Below are 27142 nucleotides of genomic sequence, written 5' to 3' on the forward strand. Positions count from 1 at the left end.
TCCATTCTGGATTGCGTGTAAACTGGGATACATCTCTTATTTTCCCACTCACCGAGACCACAGTACCTACACCGCTAGAGTTTCCACCTAAATGGAGCAAGGAGCCGGTGCGCTACTTGGGTATTCAAGTTCACACTGACCCAGAGGAGGTTATACGAGAATTATGGGAAGGTTGTGCAGCACATAATGGATGCAGTGGATTGCTGGATTCATCTCCCTCTCTTATTAGCCGGAAATCCATCATGAATATGGTTGTACTTACTCGTTAATTGTTCCTCTTTATGAATATACCGATGCTGTTGCCAGGTGCGTTGCTTCAATCTTTGCGGTCATTATTTGTATTAGTATTTATATAGCGCTTACTACCCCTGACAAGGCGTTAAAATTGATGCTACATGCATAAACAGCTGCGAGTACAGTGGGATACACCTGCCAGTGCTTAATTTGTGCTTGTTGTGTTCGGTGCTAAGCACCGGCACTTATTTTTGAGGGCCGGGTCTTACTCTTCTGCTTTAAGCATTTGCTGCGAGCAAAAGACACATATGGGAAAGATGGAGGAAGAGAAAAACGAAAAAGCGTCACAAAGGGAGAAAGTAGAAAGCTGCAAGAGTGAGCTGAAGGGGCAGGAAGTGGCTTGAAGTGGCTTTATATGGATTGAAGAGGCCGAGATGGCTTCAGGATTACGCCGCCTCAGTATTCCATGTTCACACACTTACTTGCAGCAGCCGTGGATTTAAGAGGATGGCTTTGAGCACCGGCACCTTTTTATTTACAAATTAAGCACTGACACCTACTCTACCTTACTCGGCTGGCGAACTCAAGGCACCCAATCTTCAACTATACTACAGAGCGGTGCAAGCCAGGTTCTCTTATTTACGGCTGCACTGTCCATCGGAACTGCCACATGTCTGGTTGGAACACGATGGAGGAGCCCCTTTGTCGCTCCCTCTTTTATTACTTGATAAGCTGGTGCCTCGCTTTCACTTAATAGACTCTGTGGGCACTACACTGCACCTTTTGAAGAAACTGGTAGACATGCAGTGTGTACCCCTGCTCTATTCTCCGCAGTTGCCTTTGTAGTGGCGTGGCTGGTTCCCCATAGGGCAGGAGCGTGGGATGCTAGAGTCATGGCATGGACTAGGCATACAGCACATGGATGACTTTTTTGAGGATAAGGTGCTTTGCGATTGGGAGCAGGTTAAGCCGCAGGTGACCATTCCTAATGTATTTGTACAATTTCAATCACGCCAGCTTGTAAGGCATTGTTGGACGCTGATATGGCTGAAGTTCCGGAGGTTCCTGTTCTCACATGCTTGTCCCAATTGGCATGTCCCCAACAGGCAGTATCAATCTTATACTCCTATGTGCAAGGTATTAGGAAGCTTGCTGTCTCTAAGGCACACCAGGAATGGCAGGTGGGCCTAGGCATTGATAGCATTGAGGGGATGTGGGCTTATTGATGCTCGGTGACCAGCACTATATCTCTAAATGGCCATCACAGGCTGGTGCATTTCAAATACTATAATAAGGCATATTATATCCCGGTTCGAAGGGAAAATTCTTGCTGCCCTCGCTGTGCTGAAGAAGACTCTGGCTTTGCACATACAGTATGGTACTGCCCAGGTGTGCAAAGGTTTTGGCTGTCAGTGTTAAGCGCCTTGGGAGAAGTCACTGGTGTGGTATTGATTCCTACACCATTGCAGGGGCTTCTAGATTATGATCGAGAGGTGCCACTTGGGTGCCGGTGGCTGAGAGTTATGGGTCTTTTGTTGGCTAAACGTAGGGTCGCAATGCGTTGGATGAAGGGCCCTCTACCAACAATAGCAGATTTCAATGCTTGCATGGCATATTGTAACACACACTCAGATGCCTACCACAACCTAATGCCGCCCAGTGGTCACCCCCAGAATGATAAGGGCCCATACCAGGATTATTTGCTGAGTAGGTAACCAAGATGATGAGGATGAGGAAGGCACCATGTAGGCGCTATACTGCTGGGTGTCAGTTGTGCACTATCGTTGAGGGTTATATGTTGTGTGTGCCATAGGCTGGCCTACATGATTGCTGTACCTCAGGGCCTCTGACAGATTTTCTTCGGAAATTCTATATATTCAATGTCGGTAGTGATCAGAAATATACTATTTTCAGTAGTGCCTTCAGCTACACCCCTAAAGGAACCCCTTCGTGCCCAACAATCATTGAGGTCAACACCTATGCACTATAAGTATTTAATCTGTGATTTTCTGACGCTGCATTGTTAATTTGCAAAAACTGAAAGTAAAGTTTAAAAAAAAAAAAAGTATTTCACTAAAAGAGTAGGGCCTTTTTGGCAACGTTTCTGATAAACATGGGCTTTCGACGAGAAATGTGTGGTTACATATTTGCGAATTACCAAGCCCCAGTGATATGGATTTTACTTAATGGCGACGGAGCTGGAAAGGTGCAGTGCAGAGAAGAACTGGGCAAGAGTGTCAAATGTACCTGCTGCTCTTTGCTCTGCCTATAGAAGCCCTCGCAGGCAGAATAAGGGAAGATCTAGAGTTTAAAGGAGTGGAACTTGAGGTTTTAGAGACCTCCAACTCTGCTGATATGTAGACAATGTTCTTTTGTATTTGACGAGGTACGGACGTCAATCTCTACGTTAATACTGCACTTGCAAAAATTTGAACAGGTGGTGGCATTAAAGGTAAATAAGGAAAAATCAGATACTACATTTAGGGCCAAATGTAGCAAACAGTTTGCATGTCGCAAACAACGAATTTAGCTGTTTGCGACATGCAAACTGCAAGTCGCAATGCACAAAACCCCTTTTGCGATTCGGTAACCTGGTTACCGAATCGCAAAACAGGTTTGCGAGTCGCAATTAGGAAGGGGAGTCCCCTTCCTAATTGCGAGTCGCAGTGCAATGCCAGATTGCTTTGGGACCGCGAACGCAGTCGCAAAGCAATCGCAGTTTACACCCATTTGAAATGGTTGGTAACCCATAAGCAAAAGGGAAGGGGTCCCCATGGGACCCCTTCCCCTTTGTGAATGGAACTGCAAAAAAATTTTCAGAGCAGGCAGTGGTCCTATGGACACTGCCTGCTCTGAAAAAATTAAACAAAAGCGTTACATTTTTAGGGTCGAGCGTGCGTCGCATGCGCTTGCGCATGCGTTTCGCTAACCGAGACGCTTTAGTTACTAAAAAGGGCTCGGAGCCCGTCCACGTCACGTCATTGGTTCATGGGTTTGCCTGTTAGAATCTGCTTGATTTCATTAGTGGAAGGCACGCATACGTCATGCCTTTTTCAGTGGATAGCCCTCCTCGAGCGCATCGACCAAGTACAGAAAACATGCAAGGCTCGCTGTTTTCCGTCCGGCCCGTGGACTCCTTTTTCTCTCTTTTTCCCAGCACGATCTCGCTTGGCAGAAGTTGAGCGCTTTCCATAATATCGACCCTGTGACACAGTTAATTGCACTTTTCCGGTTAGTACATAAATGCACTTTTGCTGATAGGTTTCATTACCAGTGAAAAGTCGGGTTAGGAATTTACAACGCTGTCAGCTCTAACACGAGCAAACGTGAGACCCGTTGCATTGCAAATGCTTGTTTAGTTTTGTAATGCATCTCGTTTTCCTTTAAGGAAAACGGGCTGCATTACAAAAAAAAACCTGCTTATTTAAAAGCAATCACAGACATGGTGGTCTGCTGTCTCCAGCAGGTCACCATCCCTGTGAGTGCCACGAGTCTCAAGGGTGTCGCAAATTGCGACCCACCTCATTAATGTTAATGAGGTGGGCCTTTGCGAGCCCCTTGCGAGTTGCCGATGGTGTCAGGGACATCATCCTAAATTCCAATTTGCAACTCGCAAATTGCGAGTCGCTCTGACTCACAATTTGCAACTCGCAAATTGGAATATACCTACATCTGGCCCATAATTACAGACCTGACGACAGCTGACAGACTACAGAACAAATTTCATAAATGAGTGAGGCTTCATATTTCATATTTGGGGATAAAACAACTACCCAAACACAGCTGGTGCAGGCCCCTTGGAGAAGTCTAAAGAGTGAAATTGCTTTGGACTTAAACAAATGGCATACGCTCCTACTGTTCTGGATAGGGAGAATTGAATGAGTGAATATGAATATTAATCTTAAATAGTGCACTGTGACTCGTAGATGAGTTTCCTGGCTCTTTGCTGGGTAGTAATATGGTTCCCTATGTGAAAATGTAAGGATATAGGCTGGAAGATGATAACTGAGTTAGATGAGGGAGAGGCATAATGCATCAGAGGCAAGAAAGAGCCCAGTTGTAAGGATGTTTTTTGAATTTTTCTTCAGTGTCAATGAACCAGAGAGATAGGAAGTAGTTTTCCAGGACTTGGACCTTAGCACCAAGAATTGAGGTGACTATACTACCACGACTCCTTTATCTCATCCCAAGTAATGAAATACTATGAAACACTGACCATTTAAAAGAAGGTTAAAGCATTTGTTTGGCAAGCAAGCAGCCCACAGTTTTAAGACCTATTATAATGGCACCATGCTCCGGCCAAGGGGTTGGCACTTCCAGACTTATTGAGATATTATCAGGCAGCCCACTCAAGACTTCTTCAAGCATGGAACAAGAGGAAAAGTGAAATGAAGTTGCTACTGATGGATAGGGTGGTGATGGGGAAGCCACTGTGTGATGTCCTGTTGTTGGCTAGACAAGATAAACCACAAATGTGTATGCCAGAAACATGTTGAGCACAATTATGAGAATGGGATGTGGTGGATAGAAGACAGAGGCTTACTATACATCCATCCCCATTCACCCCTATTGCTATTCATGAAAACCCAGCATTTACATCGGGCAATGGCATAGGAGGACATGACTTTGCCTTTTGGATGGAGGTAGAATGCCTCGCTTTGGGAGACTTCTTCACACATGGAACTTCTAATTGGTTCCTACCATGTTAATCTCAGTTTAAAGTCACAGAAAAAGATAGGCTCACATATGCGCAGTTGAGGCACTGGGCTTTCCAGCTCACAGTTGAACAGCGGCACAATTAGAGAACTTACAGATCTAGATCTACAAATTCCTAAACAATTGCAAGAAAAAGAAAAAACGTGACCACCAAAATGCATGGGCGAGAACCACGAGAAAGGAAATAACAGTTAAAAAGTGGGAAAGGGTATTAGGTGATATAACTAGTTGTTTTAAAACTGTTGTTCACAAGGAACAAAGTTACAAAATCATCTATGGCTGGTATTTTATCCAGCCGAAATTGAGGGTAATTTTCCCAAACACTAACCGTTTGTGGTGGAGGTGTGGAGGAGAGGGGAACTGATACACACATTTGGTGGAGTTATGCGCAGTTACAACATTTCTGGAAGGGGATATTTTGTAGGATTAAGCAAATATTGGGATGCTCTATACAGGACTCTCCAGAAGTGACACTGTTGGGCTTTACAGATCTAAAAACAAAAAGTATGTCCAAAAACAATGGAACATTAGTGGGACATCTCATAACAGCCTGCAACCAACTTATTGATAATGACTGGAAAAAACAGACACTGGAATGATACTGAGATGGTATACACAAGTGTGGAACATGATAGCAATGGAAAAAACAATGCATGACAAATGATCAGCATAACAGATTTAGGCAGATATGGCAATCACTGATCCATCAGGTTTAGGAATTGAAGCAAGCACCACTAGGCTGCATACGGTGAGAGTTCTGGGCCTAAGTTATTAATAGTTAGTAATAGTATAATAAGGACAAAATTAAGGTGGGTTATGTGGAAGACAGGAGGAACAATAGCCTCACAGGAAAACGATTGTCAAGATTGTGGTATGCTTTGGGATGGAAGGAAATGGATGAGGGTGGGAGGAAAGTGCAAAAAGGTTCTAGAAATGTACAATAAAACCATTCTTGGAAAAAAGAAAAGGAAATAACTTACTTACCTGTAACTGTAGTTCTCCAGTATTGCAATCTTTTAGAGATTCACATGCTTATATCATTGCGAGATGGGCGTCCCCGGCACCTTATAATAGTAATGCAATGTTAAACATAGAGTATGAGGCCCTAGTAACATATCAATTTAAAAAAGAGAGACCAAACTTAGGTTTCAGCTAATCAGGCTGCCTTGCCCTCTAGAACAGTCCTGTGAGAAGCTCCAGTCCTCAGATTTTCCAACCCACAAGTGTAGGAGAACCACTCATAAAGAGAGAAAGGTGAGCTTACCAGGGGAGGAGGGAGGATCACATGTGAATCTATGAAAGATTTGAATACCGGAGAACCACAGTTACAGGTAACTTATTTTCCTACTCCAGTACTGGAACTTTCATAGATTCACATGCTTGAATCAGAATATACTGCTGTAGTGAAGCACATTGCAACCTCAATTTTAAACATCAACTGCAATAGAGATATAAACATATGGATATATACTATCATATATTCACAGAAAACAGAGCTGTATGCATATAACAAGTGATGCATTTAAACATATGCAAAAATCCCAACATGTAAAACAAAAATGAGGAAAGTTAAACAATGTGCAGAACTAACAAGAGGCTGGCGGGAAGAAGGAGATAGCTCACCTTTACTGGAAAAAATGTCTTAGCACATCACCTACAACATCACCTTGAGATGTTGAGTCTAAGCAATAGTGCTTCGTAAAGGTGTGCCTATTCTTCCAGGTGACTGCTCTGCAAATGTCCTGAAGTGGCACACCAGCAAACCGTGCTGTTGAAGTTGACATAGTTCTTGTGGAGTGAGCATGTGCTGATGTCTGCAATGGTTTTCCTGATGCCTGGTGACAGAAGTGAAATGAGCTAGATATCCACCTAGCAATGCTCTATTTGAAAAAGGGATGTCCCTTCCTTGATGCACTGTAGGCCACAAATAACTGGTTAGAATTACGAAAGCCTTTGGTTTTGTCTAGGTAAAACTTTAGGTATAACTTGAATTCCAAAAAATAAAGAGCCTTTTCAGCCGGTGTTGTACGGTCTGGAAAGAATATCGTCAGGATTACCTGTTCATTGAAGTGAATGTCTGAATGGACTTTAGGAATAAACCTTGGGTTTGTGCGAAGGATTACCCTATCCTCCATAAATTGAATGGTGAGGGCTTAAATCTCACTGACCAGTTTGGCAGAAGTAAGAGCCATAAGAAGAGCAGCCTTCCAAAAAAGGAATTTTATATCTGCCCTGTGAATGGGTTCAAATGGGTGCGTCATAAGCGGTGATAGCACCATGTTCAGTTGCCAAGATGGAGGAGGAGGTCTGGTTGGTGAAAAACTCTAACAAACCCTTGAGGAACTGCTTGACAACTCAAGCAGATCACCAGAACTGGGATATAGCTGCCAAATGAACTCTGATTTATGCATGAGCCAATCCTGAGCATGCCAACTGCAATTGATATGGAACAATCTCTTCAGGTGATGAGGAATGCGGATGTATCTGTGCAAGTTGGCACCATATACAAAATCTCTTCCACTTCTGACAATAAATTTTGTTTGTACTGTCCGCTCTGGCTCTGGCAAGCATGTCCCTCCAATCAGGAGAGGTGTTTAAGTGGCAAACTAATTGTGCTCATGAGCCAAGCTAATAAGTGAAGATACTTGGGATCTTGGTGCAACACTTGGCCCTTGTTCATTGTTAGAAGAAACGGTGTCATTCTTAACTGAATGGTGAAGTAGCTCTGTAAACCAGTGCTGGCGAGGCCACATTGGAGCTATCACGAATCTCCTGCAAGGTTCGGTCTTCTTGAGATCCTTTGGAATGGGGGGAATGGGCAGAAAGGTATAAACAATGATTCTAAACCATGCCATTGAAAATACATTCCCACATGACCCCAGATGTTGATGCCAGCTTGCAATAGTATTTGCCATTCTGGGGATTTGCAAAGAGGTCAAGATTTGGTTTGCACCACTGTGAGAGGACTTGAGTTAGGATTTCCTGATCCGATTCTCACTCATGGTATGATGTCATTGGTCTGCTGATAGTGTCCACTATCGCGTTTTGGTTTCCTGGGATGTGTTCCATTCATAGATGCACTCCGAGATGGATGTATCATTCCAGATGTCCCGAAACTCCCGAGATAGAAGTGATGATGTGCTGCCTTATTTGTTTATATAGTGCATTGTGGTTGTATTGTCTGTACTGCCTTGAGCTCGAGAAGATTGATGTAATAACATTGGTGAGGCTTTTGCCACTTGCCGCTGACTTGTAGGTCCTGAAGTTATGCTCACCATCCTTCCAGGGACGGGTCCATGGTTATGGTCAATGGAGAGGGTAGACTTAGAAAGGAAAGGCTGACTGACCGGTGTGTCTGTAGCAACCACGAAGATACAGCCTTGATCATGGCTGGGGTGGCCTTGATGATGTTGTCTAAACAGCCTGTAGCCTGTACCCATTGAATGTCTAGTTCTTACGTAGGGGTTGCATTGGTAACTGGCATAATGGAACTAGAGGGATGCATGATGCCCTAAGTGGCCAGGGTATGCCCAGAAGTGGGTCCCTTGCTCGCTGTGCATCTGGATTCAAGCTAGTCTGGCTGAGGAGGGGTGATACCCCGAATCTGGTCCCAGAATGCTTGTTTCTGGTACAGGAAGGACTTGGCTGGGTAGTTCGGGCTGGACTGTTCCCATCGGGAGCAAGGTCAAGGCTATTTTGCATATGGCTGGGTCCCAACTAGGGTGGCATGGTGAGCAAAAGAACAATGGATTTAACTCAGATCTCTGACTAGGGGTGAGTTGAGTGTTTGAAAAGTTTCAGCACTCCGACCATCACCTTTGGAGAAGAGCTGTCTGAAAGCATGATGTCATAAAGTGATTTGTAGAGGCACACTGAAACAAACTCTTTTCTTTGGATCAGCCTTGTCAATGATATTAGTTTTAGTTGTCTGTCTGCTGTGGGGTACGACCTTGTGTATTATCCAGCATTGCTCCCAAGAAAGTTATGCTTTTTGATGGTTGAAGGACTGACTTTTTCCAATTCAGAGTGAGACCCAGCTTACTGAACAGGGTTATGCCGGCGGTTGTTGATTTTTGTGCTGCTCGACTGAAATTAACCTTGATGAGCCAGTTGTCTAAATATGGAAGCTCCTGGTGTTTTTGTTTCCTTAAGAAAGCTACTACTGGTGCCAGACACTTTGTAAATATTCTGGGACCCTACTTCAGGCCAAAAGGAAGAACGCTGAATTGGTAGTGGCTGCCACTTACTGTGAACCTTAGGAATCTCCTGTGCAAAGGATGGCTGGAAATGTGAAAATACGCATCCTGTAGGTCGCGTGTAGACATAGAGGCCCTCAATGCAGGCGCACTCCCGCCGCGGCCATTAGGAGATTCCCGCTGGGCCGGCGGGCGGAAACCTAGTTTCCGCCCGCCGGCACAGCGGGGATCTCGGCCGCAACACAGGAGCCGGCTCCAAATGGAGCCTGCGGTGTTGTGGCTGTGTGACGGGTGCAGTTGCACCCGTCGCACTTTTTTACCTTGCATAGCAGACAGTGAAAAGCTGCACGGGGCTGTCAGGGCGCCCCGCAACTCCCCGTACCGCCAGCCTTTTCCTGGCGGTTGAAACCGCCAGGAAAAGGCTGTCGGTAGGGGGACTCGTAATGCCCTGCAAGCAGTGCTGCCCTGGCGGATTAAAACCGCTGGGGCCATCATGGCGGGAAACCGCTGGCCCCGGCGGTGCAACCACGGCGCTTCCGCCCCAGTCGTAATGCCCTGTGAAGCACCGCCAGCCTGTTGGCAGTGCTTCCTCCGAAACAGCCCTGGCGGTCTTGGACTGCCAGGGTTGTAATGAGGGCCATAATCTCAATGAGTTAGTAGTAGGAGACTATCCTGTAACCTTACCATGCAGAATAGCTGTTTTTTTAGATATGTGTTGAGATCTCTGAGGTCAAGGATTGGTAACCATTCCTTCCACTTTTCTGCAGACCAAGAAGAAAAGGGAATAAACTCTCTTTCCTTGTTGTGAAATGGGAACCCTCTCTATTGCCCCCTTCCTGAGCATGGTCTTGACCTCCAATTTGACCAGATGTTTTGGAATGGAGATGTGAGGTGGGTTTGGTGGTGGGGTCCGAAGGAATTCCAGGCTGTGGCCATATTGAACAAGATCTAGAATCCATTGGTCTGATGCGATCTCTTGGCAGTGATAAATGCAGTGGGAAATTCTTCTTCCTAGTCTGAATGGAGAGGAAAGGTGAGTAGCCAGAGCTTGTAAGAGGTAATTGACAATGAACAGCATCCTTTCTTGACTTCCTGCTCTGCCTTTAGGCGTGAACCTTTTGTAGGCTGCTTGCGACGGTTGCAATTGAGAGTGCTCCTTCCCTATAAAATGGAAAACCTAATTCTCTGGTACCCCCAAAGGGCAACTTCCTGAATTGAAGAGTCCTCAGCAATTTAGTTATATTTGTGTCCATATTTAAGGTTTGTAGGGCATCGAATGGAAGATCCAATTTTTTGTTTTGAACCTCAGGGCTAACCAAGGGAGCTTTGAGCCATCCTTGCCTCCAGAGTATGGCAGAACCTGCAAGCTGTCTAAATGCAGTAATGGAGATATCCATCGTACAATCTTTCACCTCTACAGAAATGCACTCCCATTCCTGTAAGAACTCCCTGGCCTTCCCTTTAGCCTCCTTGTGTAGCTGATCTAGATATGACACAATGTGAGCCCATAATTGTCGATCATACCTTCCTAGAATGGCAAGAGAATCTGCTGCTTTGATCGTTAGTGCTGACATTGATGAACAGGGCTTGCCAATGTTATCAAGGCGTCTGCCCTCTTTGCCTGGAGGTGCCGCGATTGGAGTGGAGGGGATCTTGGATCTACGTTGGGCTGCGTATGTGATCACTGAGTCTGGCTTAGGATGGCCAATAAGACAGGCCAGGGAGTCCTCTGGAGCCCTCCATTTTTTATTGAAACACGGAAGAACCACAGTCACTGTGGCCGGATTCCTTATTACTTTAACACCGTCTTCCCAAACGTAGTTGACAATGGCCATTGATCTTGCACTTTTTCTGGAATGGCTCCTTGAAATCATAGAGAAAGCAGTCCCTCTGCCTAGTGGGCAAATCTTTTTGCTGCCCTTTCTCATAGATTATGTAATCCCCTTATGTTTTCAGGTGGGAAATCCAATGGAGTGGGCGATGGAGATGCTGGTGTAGCTATGAAATAGTCATCTCATTCCATGAGGATGTCGCAGAGCTCCCCTTCCTCTGTGTCATCATCAGAGGTTGCTGGGTCTTGTAGAAGAGCTGTCTGTGGGGTATGTCTTGCTGACTTAGTCAATGATACAAGTCTTTGTCTTGGAGTGGTAGGCTGAACTTTAGGGGATCTTGAAGGTGTGGCTGCTAATTGTGCAGTTGCTGTCGTAGGTGGAAAATGCCGTCTATAATCTGAAACCATGAATTGCAAGTCTGAAACCAGAGAACTAGGTAGACATACCATTTCCTCCTGGTAAGAGGGCTGATATTGTTCATGAGAAGAATAGTGATCTTGTTGTTCATATTGCTCTTCATCATACTTCTCTATCTCCTCTTGGCGCTTTACATGCAGCTCGGAGGAACTGTACGCATCCCAAAGGGCCCTTCATCCTCCGAGTCTTCCTCATCAAACAGAACGGCTGGTATCAGAGGAGTCCTCTTGCATGGAGAGGTCTGCGCTGGCATAAAATGTTTGCTTTTTTCATGTTTTTGTTTTCTTTCTTTCATCGACAGGGTTGTTGTCGAGGTTGGAAGGATCGTCACCAAGACAACCATGTGTTCCGTCAGTTGTTGTTGGTCTGACCATCGTCAATGACCGTCATCAGGGAAATCTTCAGCGTCAACAGTATAGTTGTACATGCCGGGCGAAGGGGTGGACAGCATGGAGATAGTGCCTGTAGTTGCTGTTGTTAATGCTGCTGTGTATGTCTTTGTCACCAATGACGCAGACGACAAGGTTTTCGTTGGTGGTGGGACTCTCATCCATGATCTGTCAGCCGATGGGGCCGAAGAAGGTTTTTTAAAAGAACGACGAATCTGAAGCGAAAGTGTAAGTTGTTCAGAGGATGATTTTTTAAGCTTTTCTGAAGAGGCAGATGGCCCTTTTTTCACCTTTTGTTTGAAGTTAAGCTTATATTCCTGAGGAGATTTTGAAGGACTGCAGGCTTTGTAAGATCCATGAGTGGCCTTTTTTTAGGCTTTTTAGGCTGTTCACAGGAGGAGCGAGAATGGGGTGATCCCTCCCTTTTATGTGATCTCCTTTAGAGCACAGAGGAGTCCTTGCTGTGAGACCCAGACACAGGCTCCTTCCTAGTTTTGAGCTTCTGGAGACAAATCAGCTGCCTTCCTTCTCTGTCTTTCAAAGTCTTTGTAGTAAAGGTACGACATACCTTAAAGTCTTTAGCTGTATGATCTGGATAAAAGCAAAAAAATGCAGCCCCAATGAGGATCATCGAAATGAAGTCTTTTTTACCACAGGTACTTCAGACCCTGAAGAGACTTTTCTTCTCCTTATTTGACTTGATGATATCAGAGATGAAGTCAGATTTGTAGCAAAAAAGCAGTATAGGGCAAAGGTAAATTCTCCCAAAGCACAGAAATGTTGAGAAATTCCTTGAAATATATATCAATGTTGGTATGACTGAGCAGTGCTCAGTGGAGACTCCCTAGCATGTTGTTCGGTTGAAAATCTGAGGGACTGGAGGGTCTCACAGGAGTATTCAAGAGGGCAAAGCAGCCTGATCGGCTGAAACCTCAGATTGGTCTCTTTGTCAGATTGACTATGATATGTTACAAATGGAAGGTCCTGAGGCCTTCATACCCCATTCATCTTGACGACGGGGATTGATTCAGAATTTCTGACACATCTGTGAAAAAGGTTCCCATGGAGTTCTGTATTGTAAATCCATTAGGGGATGTGCACCTTGCGCAAGAACTCTTACACATCGATGATGATGTATCAGTTTTTGAAAATGAGGCCCAGGGTGTGCTTCAAGTATTTAATGTCTGTATCACTATTTGTTTTTAAGTTGTCACATTTCCTTTTTTCAGGAAAACAGTTAATGAGATGTATTGAACATCTTTGTCAAGTAAAAAGTGAAGGAAGTGATCATGTCTTTCACAATATTTGCTGAAATACAGTCTATGAAATGTCACAATGGCTTGTGATCTAAAATACATATTTCCCAGGTTAGTGACACCTACTGCAAATTGTTCAGGTAATTGCACATTTGTTGAAGAAGGCATCTGAAACAATGGACTATCTTGTAGGGATGAGAATAAGACAGGTTTGTACTGTTCTTTTGTGTTATGTTATTCTTGGCAAATCAAAAGTTAGGGCATGAGAGGAATGAGTGGAGTAAAGGAGCAATAATTTGCATCTGTTAAGGGAGTGATCAACAAATCACATTTTCTGCAATGAAAATATTGAGTCAAATGTATTCCTAACATAGCTTTAAGAGTTGTGATATTGCAAACTTACCTGCTCCTGTAGTGGTGTCTGGTGTGTCCGGTATCCTTGTAGAACTGGTGCTATTTACAGATACACTCTCAGTTGTCATGCTGATAGTTGTTTGTAATGGTGCAATACTTGCTGTTGTGTTCACTGGTTGGATCCCTAATGTTGTAGTCACAAGGGTAGTGCCTAGTGTTCTTTTCACAGGAGTAGTTTCTAATGTTGTGCTCACTGTTGTGGTTCCTAAAACGTCAGACTCTACTGTAGTGGATATTGTTGAATTCATTGGTGCTGTACTATCTATTACTGGAATGGTTTTTAATGCTTTACTGACTGATGTGTCTCCTAATATTGTGGTCATTGTTGTGCTCACTGGCATTGGTGTGTTTTCTAATGGTGTGTTCACTGCTGTGGTTCCAAATGCTGTGCTCACTTGTGGGGACCCTTCTGTTGTACTTACTGGGATCGTGCCTACTGTTGTTATCACTGGACTGGTCTCTAATGTTATGTTCTCTACTGCAGTTCCTGATGTTGTTGTAACAATTGCAGTGTTCCCTGGTGTGACATCTCTTGCTGTCACTGGTGTTTTTGCAAATGTTGTGTTCACTGCTGCGGTTCCTAAAACTGTAAACATTGCTGTAGAAGCTACTTGTGTCTTCACCTGTGCTGTGCCTTCTGTTGCCACTGAAATGGTTCCTAAAACTACAGACTCTGCTGTAGTCGGTACTGTTGTATTCACTGGTGCTGTACCTTCTGTTGCCACTGAAATGGTTCCTAATGTTTTGATGACTGGTGTGGCTCTTAGTATTGTGCTCCCTAATGAAGTAGCTTCTGGTATTGTCATTGGTGTGGTTTCTAATTTTGTGTTCACTGCTGTGCTTCCAAATCCTGTGGTCACTTGTAGGGGGCCTACTGTTGTGCTTAGTGGTGTTCTGCCTACTGTTGTTATCAGTGGAGTGGTCTCTAATGCTATGTTCACAGGTTCGGTTCCTAATGTTGTGGTGACAATTGCAGTGTTCACTGGTGTGATACCTTTTGATGTCACTGGTGTGGTTTCTAATGTTGTGTTCACTGCTGTGGTTCCAAATGCTGTGGTTACTTGTGGGGAGCCTACTATTGTGTTGAGAGGGACCGTGCTTACTGTTATCTCTGGACTGGTCTCTCTTGTTATGTTCTCTGGTGTGGTTCCTAATGTTGTGATTGTTGCAATGTTCACTAGTGTGATACCTTCTGTTGTAATAGATGGGGATGGAAATGTTCTGTCCACTGCTGTGGTTGCTAAAACTACAGATTTTGCTGTAGTGGCTACTGTTGTATTCACTTTTGCTGTACCTTCTGTTGTCACTGAAATGGTTTCAAATGTATTTTTCACTGGTGTCGTTCCTAATATTGTGTTTTTTGTTTTGCTCACTAATGCAGTTACTACTGGCATTGTCATTGGTGTGGGTTCTAATGTTGTGTTCACTGCGGTAGTTCCAAATGACGTGGGCACTTGTGGAGGGCCTTCTGTTGTGTTTAATGGGGCTGCGCTTACTGTTGTTATCAGTGGAGTGGTCTCTAATGCTATGTTCACAGTTTCGGTTCCTAATGTCGTGGGGACAATTGCAGTGTTCACTGGTGTGATACCTTTTGATGTCACTGGTGTGGTTTCTAATGTTGTATTCACTGCTGTGGTTCCAAATGCTGTGGTTACTTGCAGGGAGCCTACTATTGTGTTGAGTGGGACCGTGCTTACTGTTATCTCTGGACTGGTCTCTATTCTTATGTTCTCTAGTGTGGTTCCTAATGTTGTGATTGTTGCAATGTTCCCTAGTGTGATACCTTGTGTTGTAATAGATGGGGATGGAAATGTTCTGTTCACTGCTGTGGTTGCTAAAACTACAGATTGTGCTGTAGTGGCTACTGTTGTATTCACTGTTGCTGTACCTTCTGTTGTCACTGAAATGGTTTCTAATGTATTTTTCGCTGGTGTCGTTCCTAATATTGTGTTTTTTGTTTTGCTCACTAATGCAGTTACTACTGGCATTGTCATTGGTGTGGGTTCTAATGTTGTGTTCACTGCTGTAGTTCCAAATGACGTGGGCACTTGTGGAGGTCCTTCTGTTGTGCTTAGTGGGGCTGCGCTTACTGTTGTTATCAGTGTACTGGTCTCTAATACTATGTTAACAGGTTCGGTTCCTAATGTCGTGGTGACAATTGAAGTGTTCACTGGTGTGATACCTTTTGATGTCACTGGTGTGGTTTCTAACGTTATGTTCACTGCTGTGGTTCCAAATGCTGTGGTTACTTGTGGGGAGCCAACTATTGTGTTGAGTGGGACCGTGCTTACTGTCATCTCTGGACTGGTCTCTATTGTTATGTTCTCTGGTGTGGTTCCTAATGTGATTGTTGCAATGTTCACTAGTGTGATACCTTCTGTTGTAATAGATGGGGATGGAAATGTTCTGTTCACTGCTGTGGTTGCTAAAACTACAGATTTTGCTGTAGTGGCTACTGTTGTATTCACTGTTGCTGTACCTTCTGTTGTCACTGACATGGTTTCTAATGTATTTTTCGTTCCTAATATTGTGTTTTTTGTTTTGCTCACTAATGCAGTTACTACTGGCATTGTCATTGGTGTGGGTTCAAATGTTGTGTTCACTGCTGTAGTTCCAAATGACGTGGGCACTTGTGGAGGTCCTTCTGTTGTGCTTAATGGGACTGCGCTCACTGTTGTTATCAATGGAGTGGTCTCTAATGTTATATTCTCTGGTGCATTTCCTAATGTTGTGGTGCCTATTTCATTGTTCACTGGTGTGATTCCTTTTGCTGTCTTTGGTGTGGTTTCTAATGTTGTGTTCACTGCTGTGATTCCTAATGTTGTGGTACCTAGTTTGGTGCCTACTGTTGCTGCCACTGATGTTGTATTTAATGTTGTGGTTCTTGATGTTGTAGCCAATGCTATGGTGTATATTGTTGTGTTTAGTGAATCAATGCTTACTGTTGCTTCCATTGGTTTGATTCCTAATGTTATATTCACTGGTGTCGTTTCTAATGGTGTCATCACTAGCATTGCACCTACACTTTCTGTCACTGGTATACTTACTAATGTTGTATTCACTGTTGTGGTTCCTAATGTTGAAGTCTCTGTAGTGGTGCCTACTGTTGAGATTTGTTGTGCTGTGCCTGCTGCTCTTGTCAGTGGAGTACTTCCTAAAGTTGCATTAAATGGCATAGTTCCTAGTGTTGCAGTGACTACGGTTGTACTCTCTATTTTTGTTGTCAGTGGCATGCTACCTATTGATGTATTTACTGCTGTGGTTCCTGATACTGTAGTCTCTACTGTAAGCACTGGTGACGTGGTTCCTAACGTTAAGGTCTTTGTTGTGATATCTTGAGCTGTGTTCAATGGTGTCGCACCTTCTGTGGTTGTCACTGGTGTGCTTCCTAATGTTATGTTAATTGCTGTGGGTCCTAATGTCTTGTTTAGTGTTATGCTCTCTTCCATGGTACTGACTTTTGTAGTCTCTGCAATCAGAGGTAATGCTGAGGCCCAGGATGGAATAATTGAAATAAATGTAGTAGTGCTTCCTGTTGCAGCCTCTCTTGTGGTGTACAGTGTTGTAGTCTCATGTGTGCTGCCTGTGGTCTCTAGTACTGTGCTTATCATTGAAGTCTTTGCTGTGGCGGCCACTCCTGCAGTTTCAACCTTGGAGTTTATTGTTGAAAATTGTTCTACTGTAGTCTCTGTCGTGGTTGCTGCTGTTGGAGTTCTTTCTGTGGTGGTTAAATTAGCATTCTCTGCTGTAATGTTTACTGTCGGATTATCACCTGTGGCGCCTATAGTTGGAGTCTTTTCTGGGGTGTCTTCTCCTGTAGCCTCTGAGGTGATGTCTTCAGTTGTTTTGTCTCTGAGGATTGCTGTTGAAGACTGTGCTATAGTGTCTGCTGTTGGAGCTGCTTGTGTGGTGCCTGCTCTTGAAGCGCCTGATGTGGTTTCAATTGTTTGATTATCTTCTGTTCTGCTTTCTGTTAGATTCTCTGCTGTGGTATCTACTGTTGAAGATATGGTGACTAGTGGGATGTCTGCTTGCGTAGTCTCCACTGTGGTGTGTAATAATGTATCTGCTACAATGTCTCCCCCGTTGATCTCTTTTGTGATATTTACCATTGCAGTCTCTGCTGTTGACCCTATTTTTGTGGTTTCTTCTACGATGCTAGCCTTTGTGGCTTCTGCAGTGCTTTCTACTGACATGTATGAATGTGATGTCACAATTCCTGATGAATTTGGTGCAGTGTCTTTTGTTGCACTCTCCACGGGGGCCTCTGTGAAGTGCGTTCTTGGAGTGATGCTGGGTATCGTAGCTGTGGTTATGTCCGTGTTCACGTAGGGTAGGTTGGTTGCTGTGTCTGATACCACCAAGGGCATTGTAACTGTTGAAAATAAAATATATATATATTTAGTACTGCTCAAATCCTCATATTACCATGTTTCCAGCACTAGCATATGTTTTTACAAAAATAACAAAGAAAATAGGAAGATTACAATCAGAAGGTGCCCAAAGCATGACAAATAGTAAACAAGGCATTTGATTTATACAGTCTCAGTGGCAGCAAATTCAAGTTTGACATAATAAAACGCAAAATAAAAATAAACAGTTACAACCTAGAGCCACAGATTAGGATTAATGTGGAATTGTGTGGAGTTCTAGCCGGAATTTTCACACAGAATTCCTGCTATTACAGCTTTATAGACCCATAGCCGGCTATACTGGCCCTTAAAGGCCGCTCCGAGCCAAGCGCTGAAGTGGGTCTTTAATGCCCTGGTATAGCACAGCTACAGGGGGCTAAATTGCTATTAGAATATCCAGGACCCATGAGGGAGGAATCTCTTACTTGAGAAATTAAAGGCAGCAGAGACCATGGGGGTTCAAATCCTCCGAGGACCGATGTCCTTGTTTCATAGCGCTTGTGTGAATGTTCATTTGTTAACAGTCGCGCCCAGGGCCACAGCTATTAATTGTTGATCTTACATAGCAACTATGTGAAAGCAGACTGTCAGGAGCTGAGCAACATTCATCCCTCTCTCCTTCTGAAGCCCTAGTGACACCGAGCTGGTAGAGGGAAGGGTGAAGGATCCCAGTAGTCTGTTGCATGGCCTCTGCCTTTTGCTTTCCCATGCCCAATCCATATATTTCAGAGAGGCAGGGTAAAGATAAAGGCCGAGGACATTACGACATTCTAATGTTGAGAGCATAGACCGATTCGAGCTTACATAGACCACTGCTGCTCAATTGTCTTTAACGGAGCTCTCAACATTCCAGTGCTGTAATGTATGTTAAAACCCTTGTAATAGAGAATAACTCTGCCAACATTGACTTATAGCTTAGCATTTCCCAATTCTAAAGGTTTTAATACAGATGAATACCACCTTCTCTGGGAAGGCTGTAAAAGCCTGTGAGGACTGTAGCATGGGGAGGGAGGGACTGTGGAAGGCAGGGAAGAGAGTGGGAGAATACGGGTTTCAGCGGCAGCCGCCCAAAATGTCAAGGGGGGCAAGGGTGACCACAGGGGAAACCAAAAAAAATTACACTTCTTGTCGTTGCCACCTCACTCCTTTGCTGTTATGGTGTCCCAGCATTCACCAGGGCACCAGCACAGGCTCCCCAGCAATCCTGGCACTGCTTTCATGCTAAACATAGCATGAAAGCAGCATCAGGATTGGGCACAACCCTGGGGTCTGTGCAGTTTCTCCAGCCCGGCTGTTGGAGAAACCTAAGTGCGCATGTGGGTTCGACTGGCCTAAGGCAGCTGGCAAAATACCCACTCTACTGCCCCTGCCCTCTCCCCCCGCACACCCTCCCCCCACATCCCTGCCCGTGGCCCAGCCCCTCCCTGCACTGCTGGTTGAGCAAGCAGATGAAAAATAAAATGATAGTAAGCTATTGTTTTATTTTTCATCTGCTGGCTCTTAGCTAGGGGGTAACGCCATTGCCAAGGAGCCATCTCTTTTTTAGTTTTGCAGAAGGAAGCATTATGTAATCCCTGTGGTTTGGCAAAGGTTTGGGAGGGGACCTACCACAAGCTGCACTGCACCCTTCTCCCAAAGAGACTTTAGGAGCTGGACTTTTCTGGTCGGTATAATGGGTCTGATGTTGGAACACTCATAATTGTGTGGAGTGGTATTTCACACAGGAATTCAACCCCACTCAACTCATAATCAGGACCAAAGTCATTTTAACAGTCAGTTAATGATGTCTGGTTGACCCTCCGTTAATAACTATATTACCACCAGCTTAGAAGTCAGGCCAGTGAATTGTGTAGTCTCTGCCTGGATGACATTAGGATGAGAGACAACCGAACTGTGACCCATAAATGTGTGGACGCGGTGCCACTAAAGCTGTGTCAGTGGAGTGCTACACATCGAGGGCTAGCTGGGAAGCGATACAAGTTTGCATCAAATTACGATTAGGGCAACCAAATTACATAATTACATTATGACAATACTGGAAATTAAAATCCAGGTACCGGGTTCCAAAATTGGCAATTTAGACACTAGATTAGACCACAGATCACATCTCCACGAAAACCTTTTTCTGATTAGCATCATCTGAGGCGGTCGTGATTGGTTTTGCCATGCCACCCCTAAACAAGAGAACAGCCTGGCCACTTTACTGCACGTTACATACACTCACAGATCATTGCGTTTGATAGCTTTCCTACACTCGTGCCAGTGATTACAAACTTACAAGTCAGGATGTTGCATCAGATTCCATCTACTGTCTGTTCACACACATGAGTACAAAGGGTATCCTTTGAAGAGCTCAGCAGTGCAGATCAGCCATTAAGGGCGAGCAATGAGAGAGTTAGTCTTCCCAGGAGCTCTAGATTAAAAAAGAACATGCATTGACAGAGCTACTGCGTTTCGCCGCTGTCGGCAGTGGTGCAGACCTATTGGATTTGTCTATTTGTTTCCTACCAGGACTATTTTAATGTGCACATTTGCACAATCTTGGAAAGCTACAATCTGTACCTTCCTCATGCAGGCTGCAGTACCTTAGGCAGTTGCTAGCAATGCCACAGACCTCCGCACTGCGCTCTGCATCTCAGGATTACAAGAATGGTGAACAGAAGAGTTGCTTGCACAAGTCAAAAAGCACAGGCAAATTAAAACATGTAACTTGCATGCAAGACTGATAGATGTTGCTTGTTTTCTAAACAAATATCCCCATGCTGTAAGTACCACAACAATTCTTGCAGGGTAAAATCAAAGGTGTATAAGGTGTAAGGTGCACCACATTAAAAATTACTGTACCTTAATACATGAAATGCTAATTCCAAGAGAACACCTCTAGCAGGAGTACATGTTAGCTTCACCAGGAGAATGACCTAGGCTGAAAATGCTACTCAATAACATCACCAACACAAATTCATCATGCAACATGTTTGGCACAACGTTATGTGCTGGAACATCAGTGGGTTCATTGGCACGGTGTGGCGGGGGGCCCAATCACCACATATTTTTGTCTGACCCTCCTAAATCTGATGCCACCATTGTTTCTGCATTTCTTGCTACCTACAGCGATAAACGTTGCTGCTGATCATTTTTCACAAATTAGTCCTGTGCATGGCTGGGTGGGAGTTTTGACACCTGCAAGTGCATTGAGGAGTGTTGTGTTTGGAACTTGTGGAACATCCCATTTGTAAACGTAAATAAAGGAGGGAAAAACAGAGAAACCCCGTCATGCATGATTCAAATGGTATGGGTAATGGCGTGACAGGGAATATAATAAAAAGACTCGAGGCCCGGACCTCACAGTCAGCAGGTTAAACAAACTCACTGGTGTCGGCTCTCCCTTTATTTCATGCTGCACCTGTGACTCAACTCCAGGCCACGCTAGGATACACATCAAATTAGCAACGAGTGGGAGGTTTGTTCCTGCCCATGGACCTGATCTGGCATTGCCATGTCCATAAACTACACTAGAGGACAGAAAAAAAGGAATACTGAGTATGAGAATCCCATAGGATAATACACTCATATGTAAAAACAGCCCTCACCCACAATTTGTGGCGTGCTTCATCATAGGGCCCTGCTAACACACTCTGGCATATGTCCAATATGGAGTGGAGCAGTAAGGGTAGGGGAACATGAAACACATCAGACATAAACAACAAAATGGCACAGGGACTGAAGACGAACAACAGAAAATGCATAAAACTGTCTCAGGCTGATCACTTATCTAATTTATTCCTGTGTAGCCTGGGCAGCATTAAAAGTATATCAGAGGTGGTGCTACCAGGGACTAACTACCTGTACACCCCAATGACTGTGAAGGGTCAACATGTTTCGGCCATTTGAATCTGCCAACAAGGGTCATAAGGCCTTCAACAGGACCTTCGTCCTGTCCCATTAATAATGTGTATCCCTACCTGTCCTTTTTTCAGGAAATTTTGGTATCCAAGTTTTCTGAGATAATTTCTCATAAGTCTACACACTCTGTTATCGAGTTTTCATTATTACTCGCTCTTTTCAGTGCCGGGTGGGAGCACCACCCTATAGTCACACGTTTGTCAAGGGTGAAGTGCTGCCTTCTGTACCGCTCACCAGAGCAGTACAGAAGGCAGCATATGCCGGAGTGTGTTAGCAGGGCCCTATGATGAAGCATGCCACAAATTGTGGGTGAGGGCTGTTTTTACATATGAGTGTATTACCCTATGGGATTCTCACACTCAGTATTCCTTTTTTCTGTCCTCTAGTGTGGTTTATACAGTTGTAGGGAGGTCGGGCAGAAAAGTTTTTCCTCTCACCCCTTCATAGTGTGTTGTATTGACATCTCCATGCCATATGCTGCTTCCTACTGGTGCTGTCGGTGCTACATGCTTTCTCCGTGTCAGGGTCCGAGAGTCTTCCTGTCTGCTCTGTGGCCTGGCTGCACACTATGCAGCTGCTCGTGCCAATTAAAGGCAAGCTGCATCGACTGTTCTTCAGGTCTGTGGTGGGCATTTCTCCTGCTCCTGGCTGACCCCGTCTGCAGCATGTTCTGTGCATCCATCAACTCCGTGTCCCAGAGCGTTTTACTGTTGCACTATTTAGCTCCTGCACATGGTGATCAGCCTAGTGAGCCCAGCTGCTGTTTGCCTGAATGAGAAAAGTTTCTATACCTGTATTGTACGCTGAGCCATGTCTTATGCTGCCTGCTGCCTCCTGGTATGGCTTTGGTACACTACGTTGAGCATTTTGTCGTAGATGGACCCCATCTGCACACGCAGCACAATGAAAATACTGGGTAGTGAGACTAGAAGTGTATTTTGCTGCAATAGCTTTAGAAAATTAAGGCCAAAGCCCCTGCTCCTGCATCTCAGGGGTGCTGCCATTCACAAGCTAGGGTAATTGGTGGTAGGGGAAGGCCCACTGTTTACATATGCTACTCTGGAACAAGCCCTCACCTCGCACTTTGAGCCACTTGTGAGGCCTGACTATGAACAATTCCTCCTATGCCAAGCCAGGCAGCTTCCTAAGGAATTGGTAGAAACGTTTTAAGCACGACTAAAATAACTTCCTAGCACTTGCATGCTGGCCAACACTTAGAATGAGATTTGTGCACAGTTCATACAGGGTTGTACATCTGTCAAACTAAGGGCAAATATTCTACAGGTCCCTGGGAGGTCCATGGCTGATATACTCACGATGGCGACGTCAAAGGAACTCTCTAAAGTGCGTGCTGCACACATGGAAGTGGCACTCCAACAACAAGTAAAGACTGAACCTGTCAATACAATGGCGGCTGTGGGAGTGGGTAGAAGGAAGACCCAGCCCAAGCCTGCTATGGGTTCCAAGGTGTGTTGCACGTGCAAAAGATCCTGCCCTCAGCATGGGTTGTGCCCTGCTTAGGGCAAGAGATGTACTGCCTGTAATAAACTAAATCAGTTTGCCAAGGTATGCCCCTCCTCGGCCCCTCAAAAGGCGTGTAGACCTAAATCAATTGTCATGCAGACCCCTGAAGCCCTAGATGATGAAGAATACATGAATGATGATAATGTGGACGGGGCGGTTGATGTCATACATGCTGTGCAACCAGGAGTGTACCCTCAATGGTGCATTCCCAAGTGCGCAGACCTCCTATCCGGCCATCAGGTTCCCACCCTGATTGACACAGGGCCCTCAATAAACATCCTTGCGCAGTCTGTACTGAAAACTCTCCTGCTACAGCCTGTTTTGCACCCCACTGTCACCAAGGTGTTTGTCTATTGATCTTCAATGCCACTCCCACTGGCAGGAGTTTTCACCACAGAAATCTCTCATGAGTTGCTTTCCATACTTGCGATGGTATGCATCACAAAGAGTGGCACTGGAATGTTACTGAGTTGTCACACAGCAAAACGACTTCACATAGCTATGTTTGCTCTCAGCATACGCCTGGGAGTGTAGACGATCTGCTAACTGAGTACTTCAGGCTATTCCGAGGAATCGGTTGACTGAAGGACCACCTCATACACCTCCATATAGGCGAGTTGATCCAGCCAGCAGCACTGAGACATCATCGGGTGGCCATTCTTCTGTATCCAAAAGTAGAAAACAAAAAGAGAAAACTGGAACAGGCGGACATCATTGAGAAAGTAGAGTATCCTACGCCCTGGGTGTACCCAATTGTAGTCACCCGCAAGCCTAAACAGCCTGGTGAAGTCAGGATTTATGTTGACATGCAAATACCCAATATGGCCATCTGGTGTGAACTCTGCCTGGCACTCACTGTGAATGATATCGTAGCAGAAGTGAATGGTTTGAGATGGTTCTCAAAGATGGATCTCTGAGCAGGATACCATCAACTGCTGCTGGCTCTGGAGTCATGTGGACCTACAAAGATACAAATGCCTCAGTATAGGGGTGTCAAATGCGGCAACCATCAGGGCCTGTTGGCTGGTGTTGATAAGGTCATCAACGTCAGTGACGATATCCTGATGCATACCCCAATCATCGCACATCTTGACAGACTGAGGTCAGCATTCATATGAGTGCAAGACAGTGGTCTCACCCTACTCCGAGAGAATTTGGCATTTTGCCAAAAAGAGATAGTGTTCTTTGGATAAAAAAAATTCTGAAAATGGGGTCATGCCGGATCCCGTAAAAGTTGAAGAAATCTAGTCAGCCCGGCCCCAACTAGCATTACAGGAGTCTGCAGTTTCTGTGGGATGGTCACATATTGTGACTGATTCATTAAAACTTTAACCACACTCGCAACTCCCCTTCAAAAACTGACTAAAACAAATGCAGTTTAGAAATGTGGGCCTGCCCAAGAAGAAATGTTTCAAACAACAAAACAAGCACTGTCAATGTAAACCAGGCTGGCTTACTTTGACTCTCAACAACAACAGAGATGCACTTTTGACTACCGTCCCGAGGGTACCTGATAAACGATTGACTTGTGTGTCTACGTTTACCCCATTGTCCAACAATATTAAGAAATTGATTAACAAAAGATGGTCGATCATAGGCACATCCATTCCAAAACCTCTGTTTGCTTTTAAAAGGACCAACAACATCAGAGATATAGTGGTTCGTACTCACCCACCCACACTATCTGTAGACACGAAACAGATGACCTTGTGGAATCTTCAGCCCGTTTCAGGCCATTTTCCCTGTGGTCAGTGTAATGTCTGTCCTTTGACCCAATGTTTGAACATTTTAGACCTGGAACCATTAGGTACATGGCAACTTGTCAAACACACCAATTGTAACACACGTAACTGTATTTACAAACTAACGTGCCCTTGTGGCTTACGTTACATTGGCATGACCACCAGACCAGCCAAAATAAGGATCAATGAACATCAAATGTGGTCGTATTACCACTAAGCTGAGTGGACAGTTTTTGGAACTGCGCCACAGTCCAGATGATATGTGGTGGGTAGTCCTATACTCCCCGAAGCACGTCAGTAGCGATTCGAGTTCCCTTTTCGAAACTGAGCAACGTTGGATATTTAACTTGGGGACTCATATCCATGGGCTCAATGATGACTTCCCTGGTTGCATTTTGCCGGTTGATAACCTTTCAGCTTTTTAACAATGACAATACATGAATAGGTGACTGACACCTCCCTAACTGGTCAAGGTTTTGACTCAAGGGCAGCACTTACTTTTTTTCAACTTCCACCCTTGCCATTTGTTTTAACTCAAACCTTTTTTTGACTTCCTGATGCTGGTCCTCTACATTTTCTTTTTGTATCAGGGTATCTTTACTGGAGACACAAGTGACTACTGTGGGGCACTGTGATCAACTTTAGTGAGGATGTGGCACTCCTCATATGAAACCGGCATCCACCTTTCATGCTGCTATCAACTGATGTACAAGGACAACCCCTAGCAATTGTCTTCTTCCACCCCAGACTTAAGCTGTCCTTTATACCTTTGCATTTGCCTTAGATTTACCCTTTAGATACTCTCCCTGTGTCAGGACATTTTTATTTAAAACATTTGTGACTACTGTGGGTCTGAGTTTACTTTTACAAGAACAAGTTGTTTTTAACTTGACTTCTACCTAATATGATACTTTCGACCTAAGCTTTAGCACAATCGCTTGTATCTGCTCCACTAGTCCGTTCTTTATGCTTACAGCAGGACTCTGGAGCGAGTCTGTTGTCTGTGTTTACCATAGTGCACACATGACCTTGTGTTTCCTATCAGAGCCTGGGCCCCTCCATCGAAGTCTGGGTGGTGCTGGCTTTTTTTACTCAGGCGATCGCATCCCGGATTGTCGATCCAGAGGCATAGCCATGGGTAGGTCCTGTGCTGGGGATTGTCATCTCTCAAGTAAGTCTGCATTCATGATGATGGATCTGAGCCCTTGCCGCTTCTCTCGCACTCAGCTTCCAAGGATCGTGCCCATTAGGGCTCCCTTTAACACTCTTTACTTGTCTGTCTATGCAGAACTAGACTTGGATATTAAACTTATGATCCCTGTCGGCTTTTTTCCATGCTCCATTTATTTGGATTTGTCCATATTACATTACATAGTTGGTTAAGGGGAGTCTCCCCACATGAATAGATTAGAGTAACAGATACTTCCTAGATGTGTTCAACACCTTTTCTTGGGATGCCAGTAGAATTTTGTGTTAAGCTTCTTATTTTCTCTGAGCACATGGGGGTCGATACTGAGGGGCCCCGTATGATCACTTGTACATATATCCAGAATTGTTTACACTAATAACTATGGGGGTCATTCCGATTCCCGCCCGCCGCGGTCACCGCGCGGCCGGCGGGAGCCGCCAGAATACCGTTCCGCGGTCGAAAGACCGCGGCGGTAATTCTGACTTTCCCGCTGGGCTGGCGGGCGGCCGCCTTCAGGCCGCCCGCCAGCCCAGCGGGAAAGAGGCTTCCACGATGAAGCCGGCTCGGAATCGAGCCGGCGGAGTGGAAGCTGTGCGACGGGTGCAGTTGCACCCGTCGCGTATTTCACTGTCTGCGCAGCAGACAGTGAAATACATTTAGGGGCCCTCTTACGGGGCCCCCTGCAGTGCCCATGCCATTGGCATGGGCACTGCAGGGGCCCCCAGGGGCCCCGCGACCCACCCTACCGCCATCCGGTTCCCGGCGGGAGAACCGCCGGGAACTGGATGGCGGTAGGGGGGGTCGGAATCCCCTCGGCGGCGCAGCTAGCTGCGCCGCCTTGGAGGATTCCAATGGGCAGCGGTACACTGGCGGGAGACCGCCAGTGTTGCCGGTCCGACCGCGGCTTTACCGCCGCGG

General features: G+C 45.1%; 1 protein-coding gene across 2 annotated transcripts in view; it reads right to left on the reverse strand.

Annotated features, from left to right (window-relative positions):
* Positions 1–27142, reverse strand: part of LOC138299201 (mucin-2-like) — a 278248-nt gene that overhangs the window by 104905 nt on the left and 146201 nt on the right. For both annotated transcript variants that reach the window (XM_069237310.1, XM_069237309.1), the window contains exon 3: positions 13444–17829. In XM_069237310.1, the coding sequence (XP_069093411.1) occupies positions 13444–17829 (4386 nt within the window). The remainder of the gene's footprint in view (positions 1–13443; positions 17830–27142) is intronic.

Source organism: Pleurodeles waltl, chromosome 6 (genome assembly GCF_031143425.1).
Source record: "Pleurodeles waltl isolate 20211129_DDA chromosome 6, aPleWal1.hap1.20221129, whole genome shotgun sequence".
In the NCBI taxonomy this organism is placed as follows: Eukaryota; Metazoa; Chordata; class Amphibia; order Caudata; family Salamandridae; genus Pleurodeles; species Pleurodeles waltl.